The sequence below is a fragment of the Corythoichthys intestinalis genome, chromosome 5 (genome assembly GCF_030265065.1).
Source record: "Corythoichthys intestinalis isolate RoL2023-P3 chromosome 5, ASM3026506v1, whole genome shotgun sequence".
NCBI classification, from domain to species: Eukaryota; Metazoa; Chordata; class Actinopteri; order Syngnathiformes; family Syngnathidae; genus Corythoichthys; species Corythoichthys intestinalis.
Window position 1 is genome coordinate 13,679,114 of NC_080399.1, and position 25,722 is coordinate 13,704,835.

Below are 25,722 nucleotides of genomic sequence, written 5' to 3' on the forward strand. Positions count from 1 at the left end.
GGTCCTTTGTCAACTAACCATCAACCCCAGTGCAACCAGAGTTAGAAAATTACAGCCTGAAATTTTCAAGAAATCATGCTTGCACACCATTTGTAAAAACTACTTGAAACATGAAGTGTTGCATTGTCTCAAATAACAATCAATTGCTGTAACATTTGGCAACATATCAATACTTCAGAATTATTTGGCACTTTAAAAAAAATCATCATGTGACAACTCAAGGAATTATTTCCCACTTCTATTCCCTATTTTGGAATATGTTGTCAATGTTTTCAACTTTTGTGTCGCTCTATTTAACTTTCAGTGTCACTGACAATGAAAGACGTCAAATCGTGTGGCTCTTTTCCCCCCATCTGTGAATCGAAATGAGTTTTATCACTCGTAGACTTCAAACGATTGGACGTCTATCGCTGTCAATGGCAGCCAGTGAGTTAAGCAAACGTTGAGGAAATCCTACAGTGAGTGTGACCAATCACGTTTACAAGCTCACTACGTCACCGAGACAACAAACGTGGGGGAGTCGCTCTGCCATTTCCAACTTCCCTATACGACGACTTTCCGCGAAGATCAACCCGATGTCGTAAACGTCCAACTTAATTAAAAATGTACACGAGTGCCCGCGCGTTCAATGCCAACTTGGAGCGCACGATTGAGCTTTGCTCCACACTGTCGAGTCAACTAAAAAGCGTCACTCCCGGGAGGAATTGTGGACACAAACGGTGCTAAAGTCAATTAAAAAATATATTCAATGATGACAAGAGACTTATTCGTAAGGTTTATGGAAGCCGCCAGCGCCTCGCGGTTGCCTCCGCCCCCCATTTATTATCCGCGAGGCCTATCCCACCAAGCACCGAGCTCGAGTTCCAGACGTGGCCGCCATTTGGTAGCTCATTTCGGGAAGGAGAGACGCCGACGACGCGCTCCACCTCGATGGAGGTAAACACGCCACACACACGTAAAATAAATCTACGGCTCGCCGGTTCGTCAGCCAGGGGCATCTTGATAAGCGTTTATTTCGCTTCTTTAACTTGCTTTGTCGCGAAGAGGGGGGGGAGTGTTTCGCGGTGTTAGCTTCTAGCTAATGTAAACAACATGAGGAGCCCCGACTCGGGGGACGTCCAGCGGGCTAACAGGGAAGCACATGCGGGTGACGCGTAGCCTCGCGAAAACATCCACCCGCGGTTCATTCGCGTGATTATTCCCAGTTTGGGGCATAATGCACGCCGAATTATGTGATTGTTTCGGGATGTCTAGTTGGGGATCGCTTCATGGTTAGCCGCATTAGCTCACTGAATGAATTTCCAACCTGAACTCACCCCTCTCCTTTAAGTTCGCCGACTGTTCTACGGTAATCCGTTCGGCGGGCTTTTCACCACGATGCCTTGAGCCGGGGTGCACTCCGAAGCGATCGGTGGTTTGACCGCGACTTGTTCAGTGGTGTGTTGTAAAAGAAAAACAAAAATAAGCGACGTGGAGCTGCAAAGTGAGGAAAAAATCTTCCCCGAGAGAGGAAAACAATCACCGTTAGGTTAGCTTGTGGGCGGAGACGTTGGGGCTGGTGTAACCACGCCTCCTTGGAAGGTTTCTATTTGATGATTCGAAGAGAGGTTGACGCGTAGGGGCGGGGACGTTCCTCACGATTGGTTGGTCAAGCTGTCAATACGTGATGAGGCTCGCGCTGAGAGAGCGCTCCCATTTTGAGTGGAGCGCGACAACGGTTGAGTCGAGGAGCTTCAAAACAAATCGTTTGCTGTCAACTGTTCGACATGCATACGAATTTGAGGGTTTGCATCAAAGAATTGTGGTTAAAATTTCGTATTACATCCTAATGTCAAATTATTTAAAATTAAGTTAACTTTAAGTAGTCATAAATTTGTGTTTTGTTTTTTTGTAATCCTTGAAGAAAACTTTTTTTTCTTCTTCATTTTTTCAGTTTAAATGAATTGGATGTCTATCACGGTCAATTGCAGACAAATTTTTAAATACTATACAATAATTGAAAAAAAAAATCCACTTTAGAGAGTCAATGGGGGGCCATAAGCGATGTATATATATATATATTTCTAAAATTTATTTTGTTATTAACATTTTATAAATGTAGAATTGTATTTATTTAAATTAAGGCTGTCAAACACTTAAATTTTTTAATCGAGTTAATCACAGCTTAAAAATTAATTAATCGTAATTAATCGCAATTCAAGCCATCTATAAAATATGCCAAATTTTTCTGTAAATTATTGTTGGAATGGAAAGATAAGACTCAAGACGGATATATACATTCAACATACTGTACATAAGCACTGTATTTGATTATTATAACAATAAATCAACAAGATGGCATTAACATTATCATTCTGTTAAAGCGATCCATGGATAGAAAGACTTGTAATTCTTAAAAGATAAATGTTAGTACAAGTTATAGAAATTTTATATTAAAACCCCTCTTAATGTTTTCGTTTTAATAAAATTTGTAAAATTTTCAATCAAAAAATAAACTATTAGCTCGCAATTGTTGATGTCATTCATTACACAATTCTCATGGTGCTGAAACCCATAAAATCAGTCGCGCCCAAGCGCCAGCAGAGGGCGACAAAACTCCAAAAAACACAAGTAACAAGTGCACATGACACTGTGCTGTCATTTTAATCTGTTTCAGCGGGAAATGTGCGTTAATTGCGTCAAATATTTTAACGTGATTAATTTGAAAAATTAATTACCACCCGTTAACGCGATAATTTTGACAGCCCAAATTTAAATATATAAATAATAAACAAAATTAAAAAACAATGAATACTGCAACCGTCTGGCTCGCTTCCTCAGCTTTTCATCAACGGAGAGACATGAAAAGCACAACCGGAGACCAGGCACGGTCTTTACTGGCTTACTCGGAACATACATGCAACAATAATTCCTCAGTAATGCAATTATTCAGCCCTGAGACAAAAAAGGGCTCCAAGGACAGATGTGTAAACACCCCTAGAATATACCTACCAAATTTCATTCTGATCCGTCCACAAAGAGCGGAGGAGTAGCAATTTTAGTTAGTGTCCGAACCAAAAAGAACAAGAGCAAAGTAAGCGAGATCTTGCGACCGCCCAAATTAGTAACTTATGTATTAGCAGTTGATTTTTTTAATTACCAAAAATACATATTTTCCCTGTGAAGAGTTAAATAAAGTTATAGCTGAATCCTTGTTATATTACAGGGAAACAGTGTCATGATAAGATAATTTCCAGCATTTAGTAGGAGTGGGAACCTCTTGATACCTCACGATATGCGATACAAAGCTCACGATAACGGTGATCTGACGATACGGCGATTATCGATACACTGGTCAGGAAATCATTCTAGGATATTCTACAAACAACTAATAAACAGAAAAACAAGCTTATGCTGTGAATTGGAATTAGTTTATCATTAGTAGACATCCAATCAATTTGAAGTGGGAGGGATGGCAGCGAATGAACGAATGTTCATTCGCTGCCATCCCTCCCACTTCAAATGGATTGAACGTCTATGGCCGGTACTGGCAGCCAATGCCAGGCAATGAGGTAATTTTGGGCCATTTAAGTGTTCATTTTCAGCTACTTCCTGATGATTTTGGGGTGTTTTATGGGTCTCTTCCTGTTTATTTTGAGTTACAGAACAGGAAATGACCTGGGAATCACCCAAATGAATAGGCAGTGATTCAAACACAACAGAAAATGAAGTGTAAATGCCCTAAAATGAACAGCAAGTGACCTGTAAATGCCCTGAAAATCGGACATAATGACTGTGAATGCTCTGGTTTCGAATGAACGAACGTTCCCAGTCTAAATGGCGTCGAGCACCGTCAATGCAGCCTTAGAATTGACTGAGACACTATTATGGTGGAAGATTTTGGTAGGAACTTGTTTTTTTTTTTTTTTTTTAAGACATTGACACATTTTTAAAATGATATCTCGATTCTTGGCAGGAGAAAATCAATAGCCTTTTGGGATACAAAATATCACGATATATCACCATTTCGATATTTTGTCACACCCCTAGCATTTAGTATTTTGAAGGGGCATTTCAAAATGACTGTCATCGTAATTGTACGAGAATAGTCAGTCATAATGTAAGAGGGGGAGAAAATCTTAATTTAAAAATGATAAAATGTAAATATAACGAGTAGAAAAAAATATTCTATGAAAGAATTGGCAAGTAACATTATGAAAGAAATCAACCTCATCCCAAATAGTTCCTTTACCAAACTTGTCTCTTTTTGGTCAACCATTTCCGGGTTATTCCCCGCCCCCTTTGGGGAAAAGCCTCAGCCAATCACGTCGCTTGCTCCCGGTGAAAGCATCGCCCACGATAGGCGGAGCTTCAAACGCCAGCCCGGGATTCCTCCTCGTTCCTCAGCTCCTCTCCTCTCCGATTTGCCCCAGTCAAAGCAAGAACGGCGACAAAACGCTACAAATACCCACTCGACACATAATAAACACACAAAATCCCAAGACATTTAACATTAACTCGCCGTTTCGCTTGTGTGATACGCGGTCTTTTGTTGTTAAACGCAGCTCGGTCGAAGCACCGAACAAAAGGGTCTCCCTTACGGAACAATGCCAAAGTCAAACAGCGCTCACACGACGTCGGCGGCGCATTCAAAACAACAATCCGCTCTTTATCGTCATTTACTCCTATTGAATCCTGTCAAAAACTGTCGAACCTGCCTCACCACAATACAACAACACCCCCTCCCCTTTTCACACACGTCCCCTCCTTCCATTTGCAAACATGCTCCATTGACCAACAAAACAGAGCAAAACGTCTCGCATTCTAGGTTTTTCAAATCATAACAAAACGACATTCCAGTACAGTGTAGTACACCACACGTTACGTTCACGAACACACACAAAAATGCAAACATGCGATGTTCTGCCAAACACAAACGCTTTAAACGACGTTTTTTATAACAAGCTATTTAAAGTACATTAATGTGTTTTGAAATAGTGGACTTTGGGGTTACATACCTAGCAGGTATTAAGAAGAACAAACGCCGTACTCCTGACGTTATTCGTGTTTGGAACAAAATACTTGGGACACGCCCCCCTCACCCTTCCTACCCGCCCCCCGCGTTGCCATTGGTTGGCGTCATATTATACGTCACTTGGTTTGAAGCGGGCCCGCTAAAATACAAGTATTACATGGCACGATTTCTTGATATTAACCAGGAATATTGTAGTAGCACGATTTCTTGACGTGAACATGAAATATTCCAGTTCTTCTTTAAAACTTTGACTAATTTCTTTCATAGTTTCCCCAATAGGATGGCGACCCCCCAAGTGCCAGGGTAGAAAAAAAACACAAATCTGTATCCAGAGTTTAGTAATCTCAGTCCATGGCTACAGATTACAAATGAAAATATTTTTTTTTTACCGTGGATTGGTGCTTCATTTTTTTTTTTTTTTTTTAAATTGAGAAGTACATCCATAGGTGGAGTTTGACTTTTGGGCAGGGGGGGCACAACATGTTGATGACCCCGAAACATGGTGTCAGCAATAAAATAAATTTTCAAGAATATTTATAATAATAAATTGACAATGAGTGTTTTTTTGTTTCCCATAATTCTGGAGGGGAATTCTAAATCAGGCTGCTTAAGCAATACTTTTTGCCAAGACAGTCATCCATTGAATACGGTACGCCCACCGGAGTCGTGCCAATGTAGTTACCCCAGTCAATAATTGTCCGTATGAAGGTAAAGTTGTGTCTGTATTATTCAATCAAAAAAACAGTAACTTCAGTAAAAATAAATAAATAAATAAATAAGCTTCAATCAAAATGCATATTTTCAACCAAAAAAAAGTCGCTTCAATCAAAAAAAAAAGTGAATGCAAAAATAAATTTGAAACTCAAAGAAATGCATGCGAAAGCTATTTTTCTTTGAATTTTTTTCCCTCTTGGTTTCTTTACATTGAAGCAACTTTTTTGATTGAAGTAATGTTGATTTGTGTTTGGGCCACATTTTGGCTAGGACATTTTTGTCATTATTCATCAAAAATAAGTTGCTTCAAAAAAATATATATTTTCAAAAAGAAAAATCAGTCAAAATAAGAAAAATTTCAATGATGGTAAAAGTTTTTGAATGCGAAAAAAATATTTGAGATTGAAAAATTTACATTTGAACACTGAAAAAGTTTTCTTTGGAGCAATCCTTTTTGTGTTTGGGCCATATCACGGGTAGGACATTTGTGTCTAAATCATTGAATCCCCAAAGAAGTTGCTTCAATCAAAAATATTTTCAAAGAAAAAAAAAAATCATTTGAAAAAATAATTTTTTTTCCCCGATGTATGTATAGGTCATATACAGTACAACGCTAAATCACTGCCAACAACGGATGTAGAACTATCCATGTGCAGATTACCAGTTTCAAATTCAAGGTGTACCGTGGTATGAAAGTTTCAAAACCACAAAAAAAATCCATCATACCGTACCTAAGGTATTAGCTATTTTTTATGCCCCAAAAATGCATGGAGAAATCCCTCGCTTGCAGGCTCAAACCTCCCCCACCGTTTGTTGCTCAGTGTCAGTGAGTCAGCTGTGCTACACGATGGCTGGAGGAGGTGAAACTTCTGAAACCCCCCCCCAATCAAAGAAAACGAAATCACTGGTGTGGAAATACTTCGGCTAAAGAAGAGTTAGATGGCCGCGGTTCAGAGGTGGAGTGCCAACTGTCATGTAAAACATGTTTGCGGAGGGTGGCTGCCGAGGTGGCAATACCTCCAATATGATTTTGCATTTATACAAAATTGAAGGTTAGTAAACACTGTCATGAACGTTTCTCACCAGCTACGAGAGTTGACTCCAGGGTGTTTCATGTGTCTAGCGGTGGTAAAACATTTTTTTTTCTCTCTGGCAACTGTGTTGAGAGAGAGTGTGTGGATAATATAAGCATGATTAGAGTCATACACACGTGCTTTTTATGGAAAATAATTCAATTATTTTTGTTCTGATGGTAATAATGTCTAGCTGTGGCTGTGGGTTTAGGGTCATCTAAAGACTGCATTTATTTTAATTTTATTTAGATTTTTTTTTTTTTTTTTCAACTAAACAAAAATCCTGTTCAATGGGAAAAAAATTTAAACCCAGATATCTAAAAGTAACACATTTTTGAGCTGTAATTGCAATGTTAATATACTGTGATATTTTGGCTAAAAGTTATCATACCGTCAGAATATCATACTGGCACATACCAATGTCCATCTTAACTGGAAAAGAAGACAATAAAGTTATCATTCTCTTAGTTTGAATTGTTCTAGGAAAAAAAAGGTTTGAAGTCCAAAAATTCTACAATATCAGGTTACAATTCTGAGTTTTAATTTACGTGGAAAAATATCAATTATCAATATGAAAAAAATATCATTTAAAAAACAAGTGGCAGAATAGTCCAAGAAATAAAAATAAGGGTGCAATTTTATGAAAATTGTATTAGTTTCAGCACAAGCTACTGCTAGTATGTCAAAAATACAAACAAAAAATAAACAATGAAAAAAAAAAAACCCTAAAAAACAAAACAAAACTCATATTTCAAGAATAATACAAGCCAAACACATTGACAGATTTTATTACAGTATAGCTTGATTCAGTATTCACAAGAACGATAAAATACAGTAATAAGGTTATAACGGAACAAATATAAAATTAATGTAGATAACTGTATATCATGTATGAAAACAACGGTTGAATAGCATAGAAAAAAATAAAAATAGGCCACATTTCGGTTTTTGAAAGCAAGGAATAATAATCTTGACAGCTGACAAAAATGTTTCACTACATGTAAATTCAATATGAATTCTGTAGTAAAAAAACAACAACAAAAAAACAAAAGCAAAACGTTTTTTTTTTGACCCGGCAACCACATGGTTCATGACACACAGTATACTCTGATATTGTACATACAGTATATACTTTAAAACAATGACGCCAGATGAAAGCACACATTTACAACCACAGTTGGGGAACTTAAAAGCAACACACATACACACAGATTGGAAATGGGTCTCACACATCACTTGGGACTTAAGGTAGGCACGCGTGTGCATTCTGGAGACTCTTGAGGTCAATAAATGGTTCATATTTATATTAACTTTACATATATCATTGCAGACATTTGCAAAATATTGGGGCTCTCAGTGAAAAGTGCTAAGGCAGTGTTTTGTGTGTGCGACAAATATGTAAATTAGGGCCACACTGAAGAGGCAAAACGTTTTCTCAAAAGTACGGTGATTTTCTTGAATTTTGTCAGACTGTTGAATTTTAAGTAAAACCCCAATTTATGGAGATGATAGTTGTAATCTCTGAAGAAAAAATACACAAGATTTTACGAGAGGTAGGTTGAAATATGAGTGGAAACAAATCTCAAGTTTATGTCAATAGTATGGAAGTAAATCTGTGCCACCGAAGTTTGAATTTCTATCACAGAATTTTTTTTTCCAGCAATAAAATTCAGCTGCGAAAAAATCAGGAGCAAAAATTTGTTGAATTTTCACCTCTGCCAGTCGGAATGCTGAGTATGTAATCAGTTCCTTATTGTCTGTATGTTTGGGTTCAAGATTTGTTTGTAATATAAAATGGAAGATGTGATTCAATTTTAGGGTCATAAGGTCATAGGTTGCAGAGATCAGAAAAGGCATTTCTTGGTAAAGGGATTCACCAATTTTACTCCGATGTGCAGGTGAAGTGAAGTGATGTGATGATGAGAAAGGGTCAAAGGTCAAATGTGATAGAGGCCAGAAATATGACGATGCTTTGAATTTGTACTTAGGCGGAGATGTTTGTTCTCAGAAAGTGCTCCTTTAGTTTGAATTATGATGCCGAAAAAATTATAATTTCGATTAGAGTTGTCTGATAACTTTTTAACTGATAAACGATATCCAGATATTGTCCAATTCTAAAAATCTGATACCGATATCAAAGTGATACTGTCCAGATGTTGTCCAACTCTAAAAATCTGATACCGATATCAAAGTGATACTGATATATGCAGTCGTAGACTTAACATATCAGGGCTCCAGACTAACATTTTTTACTAAGAACACAGTAGCCCCTAACTTAAAATTTTAGGGGCACATGCAGAAGATTCAGGGGCGCACACAGTAAATCGACATGCAAAGTTTTCATCTAATACTTTAATAATAAATGTATAAAACTACAAACTTATGAATCTGTATTCTCTATCAGTTTTGATATCAACCAGTATAGGCTACTGCTGTTAGCTAACATGGGACTTTCTTATTTATTTATTTTTAGGAAGACCCAGCTGTACCATGGATGCGGAGTGTCCCAATTGTGACAAAAAATAAATATATATTTGGGCTGTCAAAATTATAGCGTTAACGGGCGGTAATTAATTTTTTCAAAATTAATCACGTTAAAATATTTGATGCAATTAACGCACATGCCTCGCTCAAACAGATTAAATGACAGCACAGTGTCATGTCCACGTGTTACTTGTTTTTTGGTGTTTTGACGCCCTCTGCTGGTGCTTGGGTGCGATTGATTTTATGATCTACTAGTTTATTTTTTGATTGAAATTTTAAAAAATTTTATTAAAACGAAAACATTAAGAGTGGTTTTAATATAAAATTTCTATAACTTGTACTAACATTTATCTTTTAAGAACAAGTTTTTCTATCCATGGATCGCTTTAACAGAATGTTAATGTTAATGCTATCTTGCTGATTTGTTATAATAAACAAATACAGTACTTATGTACAGTATGTATCAGTCTTGTGTCTTATCTTTCCATTCCAACAATAATTTACAGAAAAATATAGCATATTGTATAGATGGTTTGAATTGTGATTAATTACGATTAATCAATTTTTAAGCTGTGATTAACTCGATTAAAAATTGTAATTGTTTGATAGCCCTAAAATATATAATATATATATATATATATATACATACATATATACATATATATATATATATCAAAAAGTTTAAAAAGCAGAATCGAAAGATAGTAATGGGTTTAAGCCAGGGTTTGGGAACCTTTTTGACCGAGAGAGCCAATACACCCAACATATTTTAAAATGTCATTCCATGAGACCCATACGGTGTGTGCGTGTGTGTGTATCTATGTACGTATACGGTATATTACAGATGTCCCAATCCGATCACGTGATTGGAATTCAGGCCGATCGCGCCATTTTTCAGAGGAGTGGAATCGGCCGAAAAGGATCGGCTTTTTAATTAAAAGAAATATATTTATGTTTCTTTGCTTCATGCGCGTAAAGCATTCACTCGCACTCCTGCTGCTTTTCTTTTTCTTTTTCTTGCTTGTTAAAGTTAACAATGAGTGACAGCTTTGAAGCTTTGATGTTGCCAGAGAAGCCTGGGAGCGCTAGACTTGAAAGAGGCCGCATGTTTGTTAAACATAGCAGTAGTGTAAGTGAACATTCATTGTGTGTGCGTTGTTCTCAGCAGCGTGAGCGGATTTGAGTGGACTCACTCAATGAAGCATTTCATGAAGGCAAGTATTTTTGTACGTTATTCTTGTTTAAAAACAATTGGTTGGGACAATAACATGTTAAAAAAAAAAAAAAAAAAAAGTCGGTATCTGATTGGGACTCCGTATTGGCAGATTTTGAAAATCAGGTGACTCTGACTCGTGTGCAAAAATATGCGATCGGGACATTCCTTATGTATACACTTTATATTCTATGTTCTGTTGCCAGCTTGTCCAAGTCCGTTTTGTGAGCACTGTTTCTTTCGTGAACGCATTTGAAAGCATCACACGGGAGGGAGAGCGTGGTCACGCTCTGCTTTTACAAGCAGCCGCCGAATTTCGATTGAAATGAATCTTGAGAAAACGACAAAGAAAGTCTAACATCGTTACTTGGGATTTTACAATCGTTGCGCAATTGCACACTCACCACGTGGAAAATATCAAATATAGAAAAATGGTGTGGTGCTGCATGTATGCCCTGGAAGCGGAAACGCAAGACGATCAGGGGGACGTGTGCGTAACAGTGGCCGATACCGGGCACCCATTTCATGAGTCTCCCTCTCCTAGAAGTGGCGAGGATTTAAGACCAAAAAGTCACAAAAGTGAAAGCGATCGCACACCTGTGTGACTTTGGGGACCATACGGTTCTCTTTCGTGGTTTAATTTTCCCCTATGCATTTTTTGTATACTCCAGTTTACTCGGCATCAAGTCGGTAGGGGCCGACCCCGCCGCTGGCCAAGCAGCGACCACTTCACACTTTGTCCACCTTCTTTTACTTCTTTTTTATTTTCCCTTGGCAAACCAGCTCGTACGTTATCGCCAACTAGTGGATTTATCTGTGAAGGCGTTTGTTAGCACCCCCCGCCCCGCAATTTTACTGGTCGCGCATGTGCGAGTAGATGGAAAAAAAATACTCACATTGGCTCTAATTTTAGTCGCAAAATGCGACCATTTGGTCCCAGCCTGGAGTCCTGCTTATCATGGTTAATTGTATAGTGATGCCTGACAGGATGCTTTAATAATGATAATTTCACTGAACAAATCCCAAACATCTTTGTTTGGAGACATCTAATAGTCAATAAGCATAACTGCTGTGCCACGCTGTGACCAGCCATTGTACAAAGGCAGAAGGCTTCTACATTCACTTCGAAGGCAACATGCATTTAGGCCCAAAACCAATAATGAGCAACCAATGTTGCCATTATCAAATATCATTTTAAAATGCTTTTATCGGGCTAATAACTGATAAACTAATTTTGATGCTGGAAAATAAAAATTCAAATTCCTGTGGCGCAGATTTATATCAGTATAATAGACTTCTTTTAGGAATTTTTAGGAGACAAAAATCTTGACACAATACCAAGAGAAGAAAAAACAAAGACAATAGAAAACACAATTTTACTACATTTTAGTTCAATGAGGAAATCTTAATTTTATGGGAATCTATAGTTGCAGAATTAAAAAAAATATATATGAAAATATAAAATCGTAATTAAATGAATGGTTGTAATATTACAAGAAACATCTGTAAAAAAAGGTTCAACATGATGCATCTTTTAAACTTTCACTATATCACAAAAAGAAAAGTGAAAAAAATGGATTTAATGAAACTGAATCCATATTTAGCAGAATTATCAAAATACGGGAAAACACAAGTGAAGAAAGTTTTTAAAAACAATTTCCTGAGACTTAAGTTGTGAATTTGTCCACACACAAAAAAAGCTGTTTTTTTTGTTTTGTTTTTTTTAAAGTATGGTACTTCTTTTCAGTGTGGTCCTAATTTTATCCTTTTGTGTGTGTATGTTTGTAAGAGGAAAACTATTGCACCACTTATGAAGTCTCATTTGATGAATGAACAGTGCTTTACACTGCTTTTCTTGGAGGTAATGTAAAGAGTGGTGAGCACATTTGCTTCACAGTAATGAAGATGCGGGTTTGATTCCCACCTTCTCGTTCGGAGTTGGCATGTTCTCCCGTGCTTGTGTGGATTTCCACTGGGTAACATGTTGGGTTAAATGACTGCCCTTAGGTTAAAAGGATAAGCTATATCCTAAATGAGTGGAACGCATCATGGTCACGTGTGAGTGGATTGGTTGTGCGTCTTATTGTGCGACAGACGGGAAAATATCACACGTGGTCTTTCACATCTGGCCCGTAGCAGCTACTCTGACACCCAACTTGCGCTTAATAAAACGGCTAAATACTGTAAAGAGCAACTTATCGGCCAGGTTTCCCATCTCAGGAAAATTGTGCATCTAGTTATAAAAGGAAGAGTTTCCCCCACAAGAATAATTGCCACAAAAATATTTTTAAAATAACACCCAACAATTCACGGGTAACTTATCCCGAATTTACCTATTCGTGTTTTTTGTTTGTTTGTTTTGTGCTCTTAACACACGACGATGCTACAAGATTTTGCCAAAGCCTAATGGGAATGTTGTAATTATTATAGTTGTTATTTGTATTTACGCTTTTTTGTAGGAATTCCCAAATTTGGGAGGAAGAACGTCAATCACTCCCATAATTGTGGATGTGCTAAAAATGGTTATAACACAGCTAGCTTTTTTTTCTGCCATCCGTTAGGACCGTAAAACAACAGCCAAATCTCCACACACCTGTTTTCTGGACATCTAGCACACATACTTTGTCACATGCTGACGAATGGTCCCAGGAAAGAAAAGGACTGCGAGTTCCAAGACGCGTCTCAGAGGAACAGCAGAATTCTGGGAAGGGAATTATCGAGGAGGCGGGGTCTCACTGATTGGCCGGAAGCAGGCCGTGGCGTTGGGCATGCTCCAAAATGGCGTTGTAGCAGAAGTAGTACTGGTCTGGAGTTTGGATACTGAAGGCCCTCTGCGTTCTCATGCGTCGCACCGTTTGGCACACGTTCAGAGAGCCCACGTCTTGGAGTTGTGACAGACTGATGTCCAGGGCGCAGAAGGTACCTGAAATTGCATTACAGTGGAAAGACTTTAATAACAGATATAGTATTATGCTGGTACGATTTTAACCAATCAAATGCAAGTATCATAGATTACCGGTGCTTCCACATGATGTCATTAACTCAATCACTGCTATTGACAGTGACAGACATCTAATGATAATGTCTAAAACGTAGAAATATTTTACATTTTGATGTGCTTTTTCGTTCCTATTTAATACATTGCCGAGGTATCAGATCGGTACTTTCTATCATCAGATCCTCAGGTAACTCTGACCCAAGTGCAAAAGTTTGTGACTGTGCAACCTAGGCCTGTCGCGATAAGAAATTTGAGTAGACTATATATTGTCTCATAGATTATAGCCACATAATTTTTTTGCCCAGGTTCTCAGAGGAGGACCTGGAGATGTGACTTGGTCCTCATTGAGCTTGAGAGCCGACCCGCCTGATGCGATAAATTTATGACAAGCTTTACTTAGAGCCAATTAACTTTAACTAATTATATTAAAAATTAATGCTTGATTAACATCAACTGGCACAACAAAATTGGCATTACTTTGAAGTGAAATGTAAAGAAATAAACATAAAAGCACCAATTCAAAATAAAGGGCATCATGTGGCTCCCACATTAACTCCAAGCATTTTTAAAAGTGGGATGTCCTCCTCATAAGACCTCATTGAACGTGCATGTTTAGCTTTGTAAAATGCGAGCAAAAATACGTTTGTCAGTGCATGTCGCTGTTCATTACCTTTATTCCGCCACTTGTCCATACGGTGAGTGGGGTCCTGTTTGACATCGAGTTTGCTTAATTGCCACATGCTCTCTGTTTTTTTCGTGCTTTTCAAAGTTTGGATGGCTGAAATTCTTTGACCCTCCATAAAATGCGCTGCTCTTATCGGCGACATTGGGATTCTCACGGCACATTTTGTACCGCATTTCCGTGCGAGTCGCCACTTTTCAGCAAAAGTCCTTTTTTTCGGTAGCTCCGGTGACGTCTCTGTCGTCTGTCTGTCTTTTGACGGGGGTGGGGGAACACGGAAGTAATTACTCAGTGTGGCCTGCCTCTTCGACATTTTGAGAAGTTATTTTCTCGTGTCCGCCGCAAATACAGTGGTCAGCCATCGGTACGCAAAAGCGTATGGAAGCCGTTGAGGGCCAGCGCATTTGTCTACGTCCGGTACGCATGCGCGCATGCGGACCACTTATGTGCACCCCTGATTATAGCCGATATGTACGGTGGCCGAGAGGTGTCAGGCGAAATGCAAAGTCCAAACACTTTGCAAATAGAAAAAAGCACGAACCCAAATTGTAAACGCTTTGCAAAAGAAAAAAGCACGAATGCAAACTGCCACAACACGATCCCCAATTCCTAAAGCGCGATTGCAAATTGGCAAAAGCATGAACCCCAATTGCCACAGCACGACAGCAAATGGCTCGCAGCACGAATGCAAACTGCCACAACACGATCCCCAATTCCTAAACCGCGATTGCAAATTGGCAAAAGCACGAATCCCATCTGCCACAACACGACAGCAAATAGCTCGTAGCACAACAGCAAACGGCTCACAGCACAGCAGCAAAATCACGCAACACAACGGCAAGAGGATGACCCGGAAGTTAAAAATAAATAAATAAATAAAATTAAAAAAAAAAAAAAAAAAAAAAGGACACTTTATATGTGCTTTGTAACCATCTATACGGACCTCCATGAAGTTGCCCCCCCCCCATCAGACGCAAATTTATATAAAAATGATATCAATCGTTTGTGCTGCAACGGTTTTGTTGATACAGTATTATGCTTTTGTAGAGATATTAATTTCGAGTGGTGACATCACTCGTAGCTTTTCCTCAGTTTAGCTCACGCGGCTAATGGAGCGTACCAATTCCCTCAATAACAGAGGGGTGTCCTAATAACTAGCACGATCATAACACAAATTTGGGTCCATTTTGCAGTAAATTAAGGGGCTTGAGATATTGATTTCGAGTGATGACGTCCCTCTAATCCCCCAATTTACTGCACAATGGACCCGAATTTGTGTTATGATCGTGCTAGTTATTTTGACACCCCTCTGTTATTGAGAGTTGGTACGCTCCATTAGCCACAGGAGCTAAACTGAGGAAAAGCTACGAGTGACGTCACCACTCGAAATTAATATCTCAATAAAAGCATAATACCGAATCAACAAAACAGTTGCAGCACAAACGATTGACATCGTTTTTATATACATTTGCGACTGATGGGGGGTGGGGGGCAACTTCACGGAGGTCTGTATAGATGGTCACAAAGCACATATAAAGTGTCGTCCTTTTTTTTTTTTTTTTTTTAACTTCCGGGTCATCCTCTTGCCGTTGTGTTGCGTGATTTTGCTGCTGTGCTGTGAGCCGTTAGCTGTTGAGCTACGAGCTATTTGCTGTCGTGTTGTGGCAGTTGGGATTCGTGCTTTTGCCAATTTGCAATCGCGCTTTAGGAATTGGGGATCGTGTTGTGGCAGTTTGCATTCGTGCTGCGAGCCATTTGCTGTCGTGCTGTTGCAATTGGGGTTCGTGCTTTTGCCAATTTGCAATCGCGCTTTAGGAATTGGGGATCGTGTTGTGGCAGTTTGCATTCGTGCTTTTTTCTTTTGCAAAGCGTTTACAATTTGGGTTCGTGCTTTTTTTTTTATTTGCAAAGTGTTTGGACTTTGCTTTTCGCCTGACACCTCTCGGCCACCGTAGATATGCGATAATATTAGGGCTGTCAAACGATTAAAATTTTTAATCGAGTTAATTACAGCCTAAAAATTAATTAATCGTAATTAATCGCAATTAATCGCAATTCAAACCATCTATAAAATATGCCATATTTTTCTGTAAATTATATATATATTCTGTAAAATAAATAATGCGTTCAGCGATAGATATTTTAAGTCAAACAGTGGAGCAACATACTGTACGTAGACAGAATATTCATGGTGCAACAATGAACTCATTGGCTCCCATTGATTCACTACCAACACTCCCTTGTTCAAATGACTAAAAACAAAGTGTAGTGCCACCTCACCTGTCCTCCCAATCCCTGCACTACAATGGACAACAATGGGAGGTCCTTGTGGGTGCCCCGTCCACCGAGATCCCAAAGACTTGATCATATTCCACTGCTGTCTCTTCACGGCCGCCAGGAAGTCGATGACAGTCACTGCCGAAGTGGGGACGCCGTAATCCGGCCAGCTGAGGTACTGGAAGTGACTCACTTGCCTCTGTTCACATGTCTGAAGCACAAAAGATATCTTAGCTACATCTGTTTGATGAAATTATACAAGAACACACATATCGACCGGCCTTACCTCAGTGTTGTGCAGCTCTAGGGTGGTGTGGTTGTAGTGCGTGTGGTGGTCCACCCTTTGATTCACCACTGCTATGTGGCCATAGACCTCCTGACCACCTTCATCCAGAGGCCAGTACTGTCCACACTTCCTTCGACTGCCCTCCTCTGTCCTGCAATCAGGAGAAACTTTACATACTTTGTTTAGAACCATACTGTCAGAAAAAAAATACCTGGTTGTCATGACAACAACAAGCACATTTTGCTCCCAAACCATTCGCCAGAAGTCCCCGTACGTCTTTTCCAATGGACCTACATAGTGCGACACAAGTCATATTAAAATTAGGTGATGTAAAGAAGTCGTTTGGATGATATTAGAAAAATGACCAAATACTTCATTTAATCTTCCAACTCATCAAATATTCCATTCATTTCACTCATAAACATTCATAATTTGTATAATATTAAAACTGGAGTACCACACAGATCAATTCTAGGTACATAGACATTTCTAGGTTTTGTAGCTATGATAGTTACTAGTGGTGTCAACAATAATCGATGCGGCGATGCATCCCGATGCGGGGCATGGACGATTCGATTCGATGCGGGCAACAAGTCGAATCGATTCAGCGCATTTTAAAATATTTAAGTACGCTCAAAAATCTTCCCTGCGCAATTCCGGTGATGCAACTGATTTGGTTTCCCCATTTGTATTATTATTCTCATGTTTCATTTTTTTACACACTGCATAACTCTGGTCAAGTTTCCCACCAATCTCGTAGAAGCCAAAATGTCTCCAGATGTCTGCTTTCAATGTCTTAGGTGCATCAATAATCTTTCTCGCTCCCTCTTTCTCCGCTTCAGCCATTGTTATGTTATGTCCTATCTCTTACAGGTTAGATCTTGTGCCCGAACCCGAACGGGTCGGGCCCAAAATGTTAAGCATTCACGTTTGGGTCAGATCGGGTCGGGGTGCCGCGCCGGACTAAGAAATTATGGCTCTCTGTATTGTGAGCTCTCTGTATTGTGCATTTGTTTGCGCACGCACATGAAGCAGTGGCGCCGCCTGCTTTTTCTTCTTCTCCTCCTGTGGCGCTTGCGATTCGTTACGAAAGACACTTTTATTTATGCACACAAAGGCAACATAAATGTGATCCTTTTGAATCTTCTCTGTGTGTCTGCAAAATCGCATGTTTTTTTTTTTTTTTTTTTTATATTAAACTTTCCCAGCGTTATTTCGATGTGTAAATATTTTATAATGATCATAAAAATATGTAGACTATTTAAACATTAAGAAAACTTGCGTTTCTTTTCTGCCAACTGTGAATTCGTTACGACTTTTTTATGTACACAAAGGCAACACAAATGTGATCCTTTTGAATCTTCTCCTCTGTGTGTCTGCAAAATCGCATGTTAAAAATATGTAGACTATTTACACATTAAGAAAACTTGCGTTTCTTTTCTGCCAACTGAGAATTCGTTACGAAAGACACTTTTTTATGTACACAAAGGCAACACAAATGTGATCCTTTTGAATCTTCTCCTCTGTGTGTCTGCAAAATCGCATGTTTTTTTTTTTTTTTATATTAAACTTTCCCAGCGTTATTTCGTAGTGTAAATGCTTTTATAATGATGGTAAAAATATGTAGACTATTTAAACATTAAGAAAACTTGCGTTTCTTTTCTGCCAACTGAGAATTCGTTACGAAAGACACTTTTTTATGTACACAAAGGCAACACAAATGTGATCCTTTTGAATCTTCTCCTCTGTGTGTCTGCAAAATCGCATGTTTTTTTTTTTTTTTTATATTAAACTTTCCCAGCGTTATTTCGTAGTGTAAATGCTTTTATAATGATGGTAAAAATATGTAGACTATTTAAACATTAAGAAAACTTGCGTTTCTTTTCTGCCAACTGAGAATTCGTTACGAAAGACACTTTTTTATGTACACAAAGGCAACACAAACGTGATCCTTTTGAATCTTCTCCTCTGTGTGTCTGCAAAATCGCATGTTTTTTTTTTTTATATATATATTAAACTTTCCCAGCGTTATTTCGTAGTGTAAATGCTTTTATAATGATGGTAAAAATATGTAGACTATTTAAACATTAAGAAAACTTGCGTTTCTTTTCTGCCAACTGAGAATTTGTTACGAAAGACACTTTTTTATGTACACAAAGGCAACACAAATGTGATCCTTTTGAATCTTCTCCTCTGTGTGTCTGCAAAATCGCATGTTTTTTTTTTTTTTTTATATTAAACTTTCCCAGCGTTATTTCGTAGTGTAAATGCTTTTATAATGATGGTAAAAATATGTAGACTATTTAAACATTAATAAAACTTGCGTTTCTTTTCTGCCAACTGAGAATTCGTTACGAAAGACACTTTTTTATGTGCAGAAAGGCAACACAAATGTGATCCTTTTGAATCTTCTCTGTGTGTCTGCAAAATCGCATATTTTTTTTTTTTAATATATTAAACTTTCCCAGCGTTATTTCTTAGTGTAAATGCTTTTATAATGATGGTAAAAATATGTAGACTATTTAAACATTAATAAAACTTGTGTTTCTTATCTGCCAACTGAGAATTCGTTACGAAAGACACTTTTTTATGTACACAAAGGCAACACAAATGTGATCCTTTTGAATCTTCTCTGTGTGTCTGCAAAATCTCATTTTTTTTTTTTTTTTTTTTTAATATTAAACTTTCCCAGCGTTATTTCGTAGTGTAAATGCTTTTATAATGATGGTAAAAATATGTAGACTATTTAAACATTAATCAAACTTGCGTTTCTTTTCTGCCAACTGAGAATTCGTAACGAAAGACACTTTTTTATGTACACAAAGGCAACACAAATGTGATCCTTTTGAATCTTCTCCTCTGTGTGTCTGCAAAATCGCATGTTTTTTTTGTTTTTTTTATATTAAACTTTCCCAGCGTTATTTCGTAGTGTAGATATTTTATAATGATCATAAAAATATGTAGACTATTTAAACATTAAGAAAACTTGCGTTTCTTTTCTGCCAACTGAGAATTCGTTACGAAAGACACTTTTTAAATATTTTTTGCGTCACTCCAAGCCGGGTCGGGCTTCAATACCAGCGGGCCGTGTCGGGTCGGGCTGGATTTTTTAGGCCCGATCTAACCTCTGCTCTCTCGATTGCAAAAAACTGATATTTCCTTATATTGAAACAGATTGTTATGGCTGCTAAAATGCTGCTGCACTTCATTTTAATGTATTATTTTTATTGTAATGTGGTAGATTGCATTTCTAAGTTGATTGCACATATATAGTGGGCTAGGCCTACATTTTACTTTTGTTCTACATTGCAATTTAGTTGACGTTTTGTTTGCAACTGAACTGATCCCTGGATTGATATTGCGATACAGATGCTGCTGCACTACAATATTTTCTTTGTAGTTTTCTTTAATATTTACTTGAATATTTTAATTGATGGGTCGTTGTGACTAAAATACAGTGACTGTTATTACTGATTTTGCACAGGAGTTCAGATGTTGCACTGAGTGAAAGGCTGCTACTGTGTGTAAAAAAGGAAGAGAAAGCCCTGGTCTCATTCAAAGCACCAATTAAATGCTGTGATTTTTTTTTTTTTTTTTTAAATATCTATATCTGAAAGTATTTTCATTTGACTTCAACCAGGAGTGACACAAGAGCCAATAAAAAGTGGTTTAATGTCTGACCGCTTGTGTTGCCTCATGATTCACGAAAAATATGCTTTGCTTTAGAATTTTAATGCATCCCAGGCTTTAAGGCGTCGTGATGCATTGCCGAATCGAACCGAATCGAATCGTGACCCTCTGAATCGAATCGAATTGTGAGGGCAGTGCTGATCCACACCCCTAATAGTTACTGATATGCACACAGCTACAGTAGAACTCCATTTTTTTCCCTTTTAAATCAAATATTTATTTTAAGCACTTAATAACCATATACAAACATGAAAGTCTATTTTTATAAAGAATTTTTTAAATTTTGCCCAATCTGAAAATTCATAACTAGAAATATATTGTGTTTGAAACGCAAATAGAAAAATGGCAATGAGACAGTAAATGGAGAGAATATTAATTTACTGCCATCTTACCTTGAGTACCGATATATGCGTTCTTCTGTTTATAGCCATCCATGAAGCTGGCGTTGATGTAGTCAGATCTCTGTTGGGATATTTGATCAATTTAGCACTTTAAAAGCATTGAAAACCTTATGACGGCAGGTACCAAACCTCGTTTCTTCTTGGTTTCAGACGGACTCTTGTTTGATCAAGGCACAGAACGTCTCCGTATCGATTCCTCTCCAGATTGTAGACAGCTCTGTTAATTAAAAAAAAAACAACAACTATAAATAATATTTTCAAAGACGCTAATAAATTAAGTCACTTATCAATATTTTAATGAGCTCACTGTGCGCAATGGAATGTTCCAGGTGGAGCTTCCTTCCGGAGCTCCTCATACTCCTGATGGATGCCGGAGCGCTGAAGCCTGCCAAGATGAGTCAGCAGCTCCTGAGGACGCATGGATTCGGGTCCCGGGATGTGAACGGAAGAGTCCTCCAGGGGGATGCCCACCAGTTCATCCACGGGGTCCACGCGACCATTTTGCCCCGCTAGAAGCTGCTGGTTGCAGCTAAAGGCATCCAAGGGAAGAAGGCCGCCCAGGTGCTGGGGTAGGCAGTCCTTGGGGAGGTGTTGGCGGAGCTCGGCCATCTTCACCATTTGAACCTTCGGGTTTGTGTAGAGTAAAAATCGATATATTGCTTTAACCTTTTGTAGAGCACTTATTTAACTCACAGGCTGCCATTGCTGTCAGCCTTGCCAGTCAAAATGCATTGGATGTCTCGCGCTGTCAATGGCACTGAAGCATGAGCGTCTACAGCCAGTCCTCAAGAGTTTAAATGAATTTGACATCTATTGTTGTCAATGACACTGTGTCAATCACACGTAACTCGAGGTGAAAAGTGACAATATCAGCGCATTGCCTACATAGGAATATCGACTCTAGCAATATGGCCGCCATGTAAGTGCGTCGGTTCGACATACTTACGATATGTTGAGTTAAAAATAATCCCACAAGTAATTTTTATATGACAGTGTTGATGCAAAAAAATCATTCCAAATGGAAAATATTATTTTTACAATAAAACTAAAACATTCTTGTTGCTTACCCGTTCCCGAAGTTTCTCCTTCAGTAGAAGACTGAGCAGGTTGTAGGGAACCCGAAACCACACCGGGGCCCCAACAATCAACACTTTCTTCAGCCTGGCGGGGAACGCTCCCTGGTAGACAAAAATAAGAATTAAACATGGAAAAGTATGGGTACTAGGCCAGAATTAAAGGCGTTGTAATGTACTTTTACAGTACAGGTAGTCCCCAGGTTACGAACTAGTTCCGTTCCTACGCTGGCGACGTAACCTCGAATTTCAGCGTAAATCGGAATTAACCCTTTAAGTACACCCAAATACCTCCTAAATCTCAAAATAACTGTCCCAAAACATGTATTTTTACGTCAGATTCATAAAATCAAGTAAAAAATACTGCTCAGCCCGTGCAGTTTAGTTTCTCTACCTTCTTGAAATATTAACTGGCGTTCACCCCCGCTTCCTAAAGTGAAAGCAACGCTCGACACTAACAGAAAGAAGCGCTGCTATGACGTCAAAAAAGTTTGAGTGCAACATAGGAAAGCTGACCGCACATATAGTACTGTAAAATGAAATACCAGGTATGCATTGCAATCAGGGGTCGCGTTAACCGGAAATTTTCCGTCGTTGACCGGTTTTTTAAAACGGTGACGGAAAAAACTGAAGTCCGTCAGTCATTTTGACAGGTTGCAATTCACACCCCAGACCACAGGGTGGCACATTAATTAGCTATTGTCTCTCTTAATGCATGACGTCGTTGGCTATTCTGTCAGAATATTGTAGTGTAACCGGGGTCTGGCGGGGGCACCGTGATTGACACATCAACGCGAGGTTCTTATTGGTGCACCCGGTGTGCTAGCGCGTGATCCAATTGGTGGACTAGATTGCCGCCCGTGGTTTGACAAGTTTTCGAGGTACCGGTTTACTTCCTTATGTCTTCCTTCCCCTTCCGTTTCCGCCTGTTTACCATTGAAGTCAATGGCGGTGGAATAGAAGTTGGAAGGTCTTTATACAAGATCCCGGGAATGTTATTTTGATGTAGGCGGGTGGAGAACCAAGCCAAGGCCTCCATGCTTCGTACCATGTCGATTTCCAAACCATGGGTGCTCGTACTCGTCATAAGGAGATGGACAAAACTGACAGCTCCTGCAGTCATGCCCCCGCTGTTATGGAAGGTAATGTGCTCTAAAAATACGAAACCTAAAATCTGGCGCATGAAACGACTTGTTGCCTTTGCTATTGATATTACGATGATGATTGTAATTACGAAGTTGAATCATTTTTACAACAACTAGCTTCTGCTACTGCTGCTAGCCGCCTGTTGCTAATCGTGTTTGAATGCACCGCATATATCCAAGTGTTACAAGTTTTTATTCGTTTGTTTACAGCTGGGAAATGCTGTTATAAAAGAGAAGACAACTTGACTTGTACGTTGATGGACATATATCGAACATATATAGTTTGCGTTCCACAATGATGATGACAGCTCGACTCCCGGGAGAGGCCGAGAGAGGGAGGAATTGTGACAGACGGTGGTTCGCCGAGATCGCCGTGATCCAACTACGAACTTGTGAACGGTAGCATTTTTAAATATATGCTATTGGAGCTGGAATTACCGAAGAGGAGAGCGAGATGGACTGCTGTAATTCGACAAGAAATCGGGGCACCAAACGATCACCACAGACTATGTAGTAGTCATTTTATATCTGGTAAGATGCATTTAATATATATTTAGAAGATTTTGGGCTGACAACCACAATTAAGATCATTGTGTGACGTTGGTGATTGGGGTCTATATGGTTGCCTCTTTTTCTTTGGGAGTGGAGTTGTTTTGTTGGTGTTGTTGGCGGTAAGCAGAGTAAAAAGAGGGAGAAAAATACAACTTCAGTGTCTAATTTTTCGCCGCCAAGCAAGCGTTACAAAATTAAAAATGAATGAAAACTAAATACTATTGAATATGTCATCATTATCATTTTAAAAATTTCAGTGACTGGTAAAAATAGATTATGACCGGATTTTTATGACCCTGTCAGTCAAAATGACAGACAACGAAAATGTCTAGCGCAACCTCTGATTGCAATATAGAGATCAACCATTTAGATTAATTAGAGTTAATAAATAACTAAATTAAATGACAAACCATATACTGTACTTACCATCGTTGCTAAGAGGCGGCGGATGAGAATATGTTACGCAACACAAAAAATAAACACTGAAGACAAAACGGCTGTCGAGACTCTGGCGTGGTAAAGTCAAAATAACGTAAGTATGGTACGTCGTAACCCGGGTAATACCTGTACATTTATTCTGCTATCAGTAAATAATAAACCTTAAGTAAGTTGAGAATCTTCTTGCTCAAGTCCAGCTCAAAATTTGTGTAGGTGGAACCGGCCATGTCATAAATGAACACCAAGCCATTCCTTTGGGTCTCAAAGCTGAGGACAACAATAAATATGAATGAATAGTAATAAAAACTTTCAAATGAAATTTCAAACTCTCTCAATCTATTCTAACTTTCTTGAACCAATTTAAAATCAGCCTCTCGGGGCCCAAATTTTTTCTTTCCTCTGGTTTTGTACATTCTGTATAAATACAACTGAAACCTTTATGGGGTAAGTGACTCTTTTTCGTAATTAAAAATAACAACAACAACAACAAAGTTTGGTTCATGTTTACCACAATATTAGACCTACAGTGGGGTAAATAAGTATTTAGTCAACCACCAATTGTGCAAGTTCTCCTACTGTACTTGAAAAGATTAGAGGCCTGTAATTGTCAACATGGGTAAACCTCAACCATGAGAGACAGAACGTGAAAAAAAAAAAAAAAAAAAAAAGAAAATCCCATTGTTTGATTTTTAAAGAATTTATTTCCAAATTAGAGTGGAAAATAAGTATTTGTTCACCTACAAACAAGCAAGATTTCTGGCTGTCAAAGAGGTCTAACTTCTTCTAACGAGGTCTAACGAGGCTCCACTCGTTACCTGTATTAATGGCACCTGTTTTAACTGATTATCGGTATAAAAGACACCTGTCCACAACCTTAGTCAGTCACACTCCAAACTCCACTATGGCCAAGACCAAAGGGCTGTGGAAGGACACCAGAGACAAAATTGTAGACCTGCACCAGGCTGGGAAGACTGAATCTGCATGGGTAAAACGCTTGGTGTAACAAAATCAACTGTGGGAGCAATTATTATTAAATGGAAGACATACAAGACCACTGATAATCTCCCTCGATCTGGGGCTACATGCAAGATCTCACCCCGTGGCGTCAAAATGATAACAAGAATGGTGAGCAAGAATCTCAGAACCACACGTGGGGACCTAGTGAATGACCTACAGAGAGCTGGGACCACAGTTACAAAGGCTACTATCAGTAACACAATGTGCCGCCAGGAACTCAAATCCTGCACTGCCAGAAGTGTTCCCCTGCTGAAGCCAGTACACGTCCAGGCACGTCTGTGGTTCGCTAGAGAGCATTTGGATGATCCAGAAGAGGACTGGGAGAATGTGTTATGGTCAGATGAAACCAAAATAGAACTTTTTGGTAGAAACACAGGTTCTCTTGTTTGGAGGAGAAAGAATACTGAATTGCATCCGAAGAACACCATACCCACTGTGAAGCATGGGGTGGAAACATCATGCTTTGGGGCTGTTTTTCTGCATAGCGACCAGGACGACTGATCTGTGTAAAGGAAAGAATGAATGGGGCCATGTATCGAGAGATTTTGAGTGAAAATCTCCTTCCATCAGCAAGGGCATTGAAGATGAAACGTGGCTGGGTCTTTCAGCATGACAATGATCCCAAACACACAGCCAGGGCAACGAAGGAGTGGCTTCGTAAGAAG

At 38.8% G+C, this 25,722-nt stretch overlaps 2 protein-coding genes and 1 long non-coding RNA gene across 4 annotated transcripts in view; 1 reads left to right on the forward strand and 2 right to left on the reverse strand.

The window, feature by feature from the left end:
* sin3aa (SIN3 transcription regulator family member Aa) overlaps positions 1-5,041 on the reverse strand; it is a 45,514-nt gene extending 40,473 nt beyond the window's left edge. Inside the window, exon 1 of one of the 2 annotated variants that reach the window (XM_057835797.1) lies at positions 4,998-5,041. The gene's annotated coding sequence lies outside the window, so the exon portion shown is untranslated. Of the gene's footprint in view, positions 1-1,316; positions 1,742-4,997 lie in introns of those variants that run through there. The other variant, XM_057835796.1, reaches the window with a different exon arrangement.
* LOC130915763 (uncharacterized) lies at positions 541-24,625 on the forward strand. The gene is made up of 3 exons (XR_009063140.1): positions 541-936; positions 21,162-23,047; positions 23,261-24,625. It is a non-coding gene; the product is annotated as an uncharacterized LOC130915763 (long non-coding RNA).
* ptpn9a (protein tyrosine phosphatase non-receptor type 9a) overlaps positions 7,532-25,722 on the reverse strand; it is a 51,852-nt gene continuing 33,661 nt past the window's right edge. The window contains exons 5-13 of the mRNA XM_057835798.1: positions 24,202-24,307; positions 21,900-22,010; positions 21,140-21,456; positions 20,962-21,049; positions 20,824-20,893; positions 16,953-17,031; positions 16,742-16,892; positions 16,459-16,666; positions 7,532-13,421 (exon numbers count right to left, since the gene is read on the reverse strand). Of these exons, the coding sequence (XP_057691781.1) occupies positions 13,231-13,421; positions 16,459-16,666; positions 16,742-16,892; positions 16,953-17,031; positions 20,824-20,893; positions 20,962-21,049; positions 21,140-21,456; positions 21,900-22,010; positions 24,202-24,307 (1,321 nt within the window). The 3' untranslated portion in view covers positions 7,532-13,230. The remainder of the gene's footprint in view (positions 13,422-16,458; positions 16,667-16,741; positions 16,893-16,952; positions 17,032-20,823; positions 20,894-20,961; positions 21,050-21,139; positions 21,457-21,899; positions 22,011-24,201; positions 24,308-25,722) is intronic.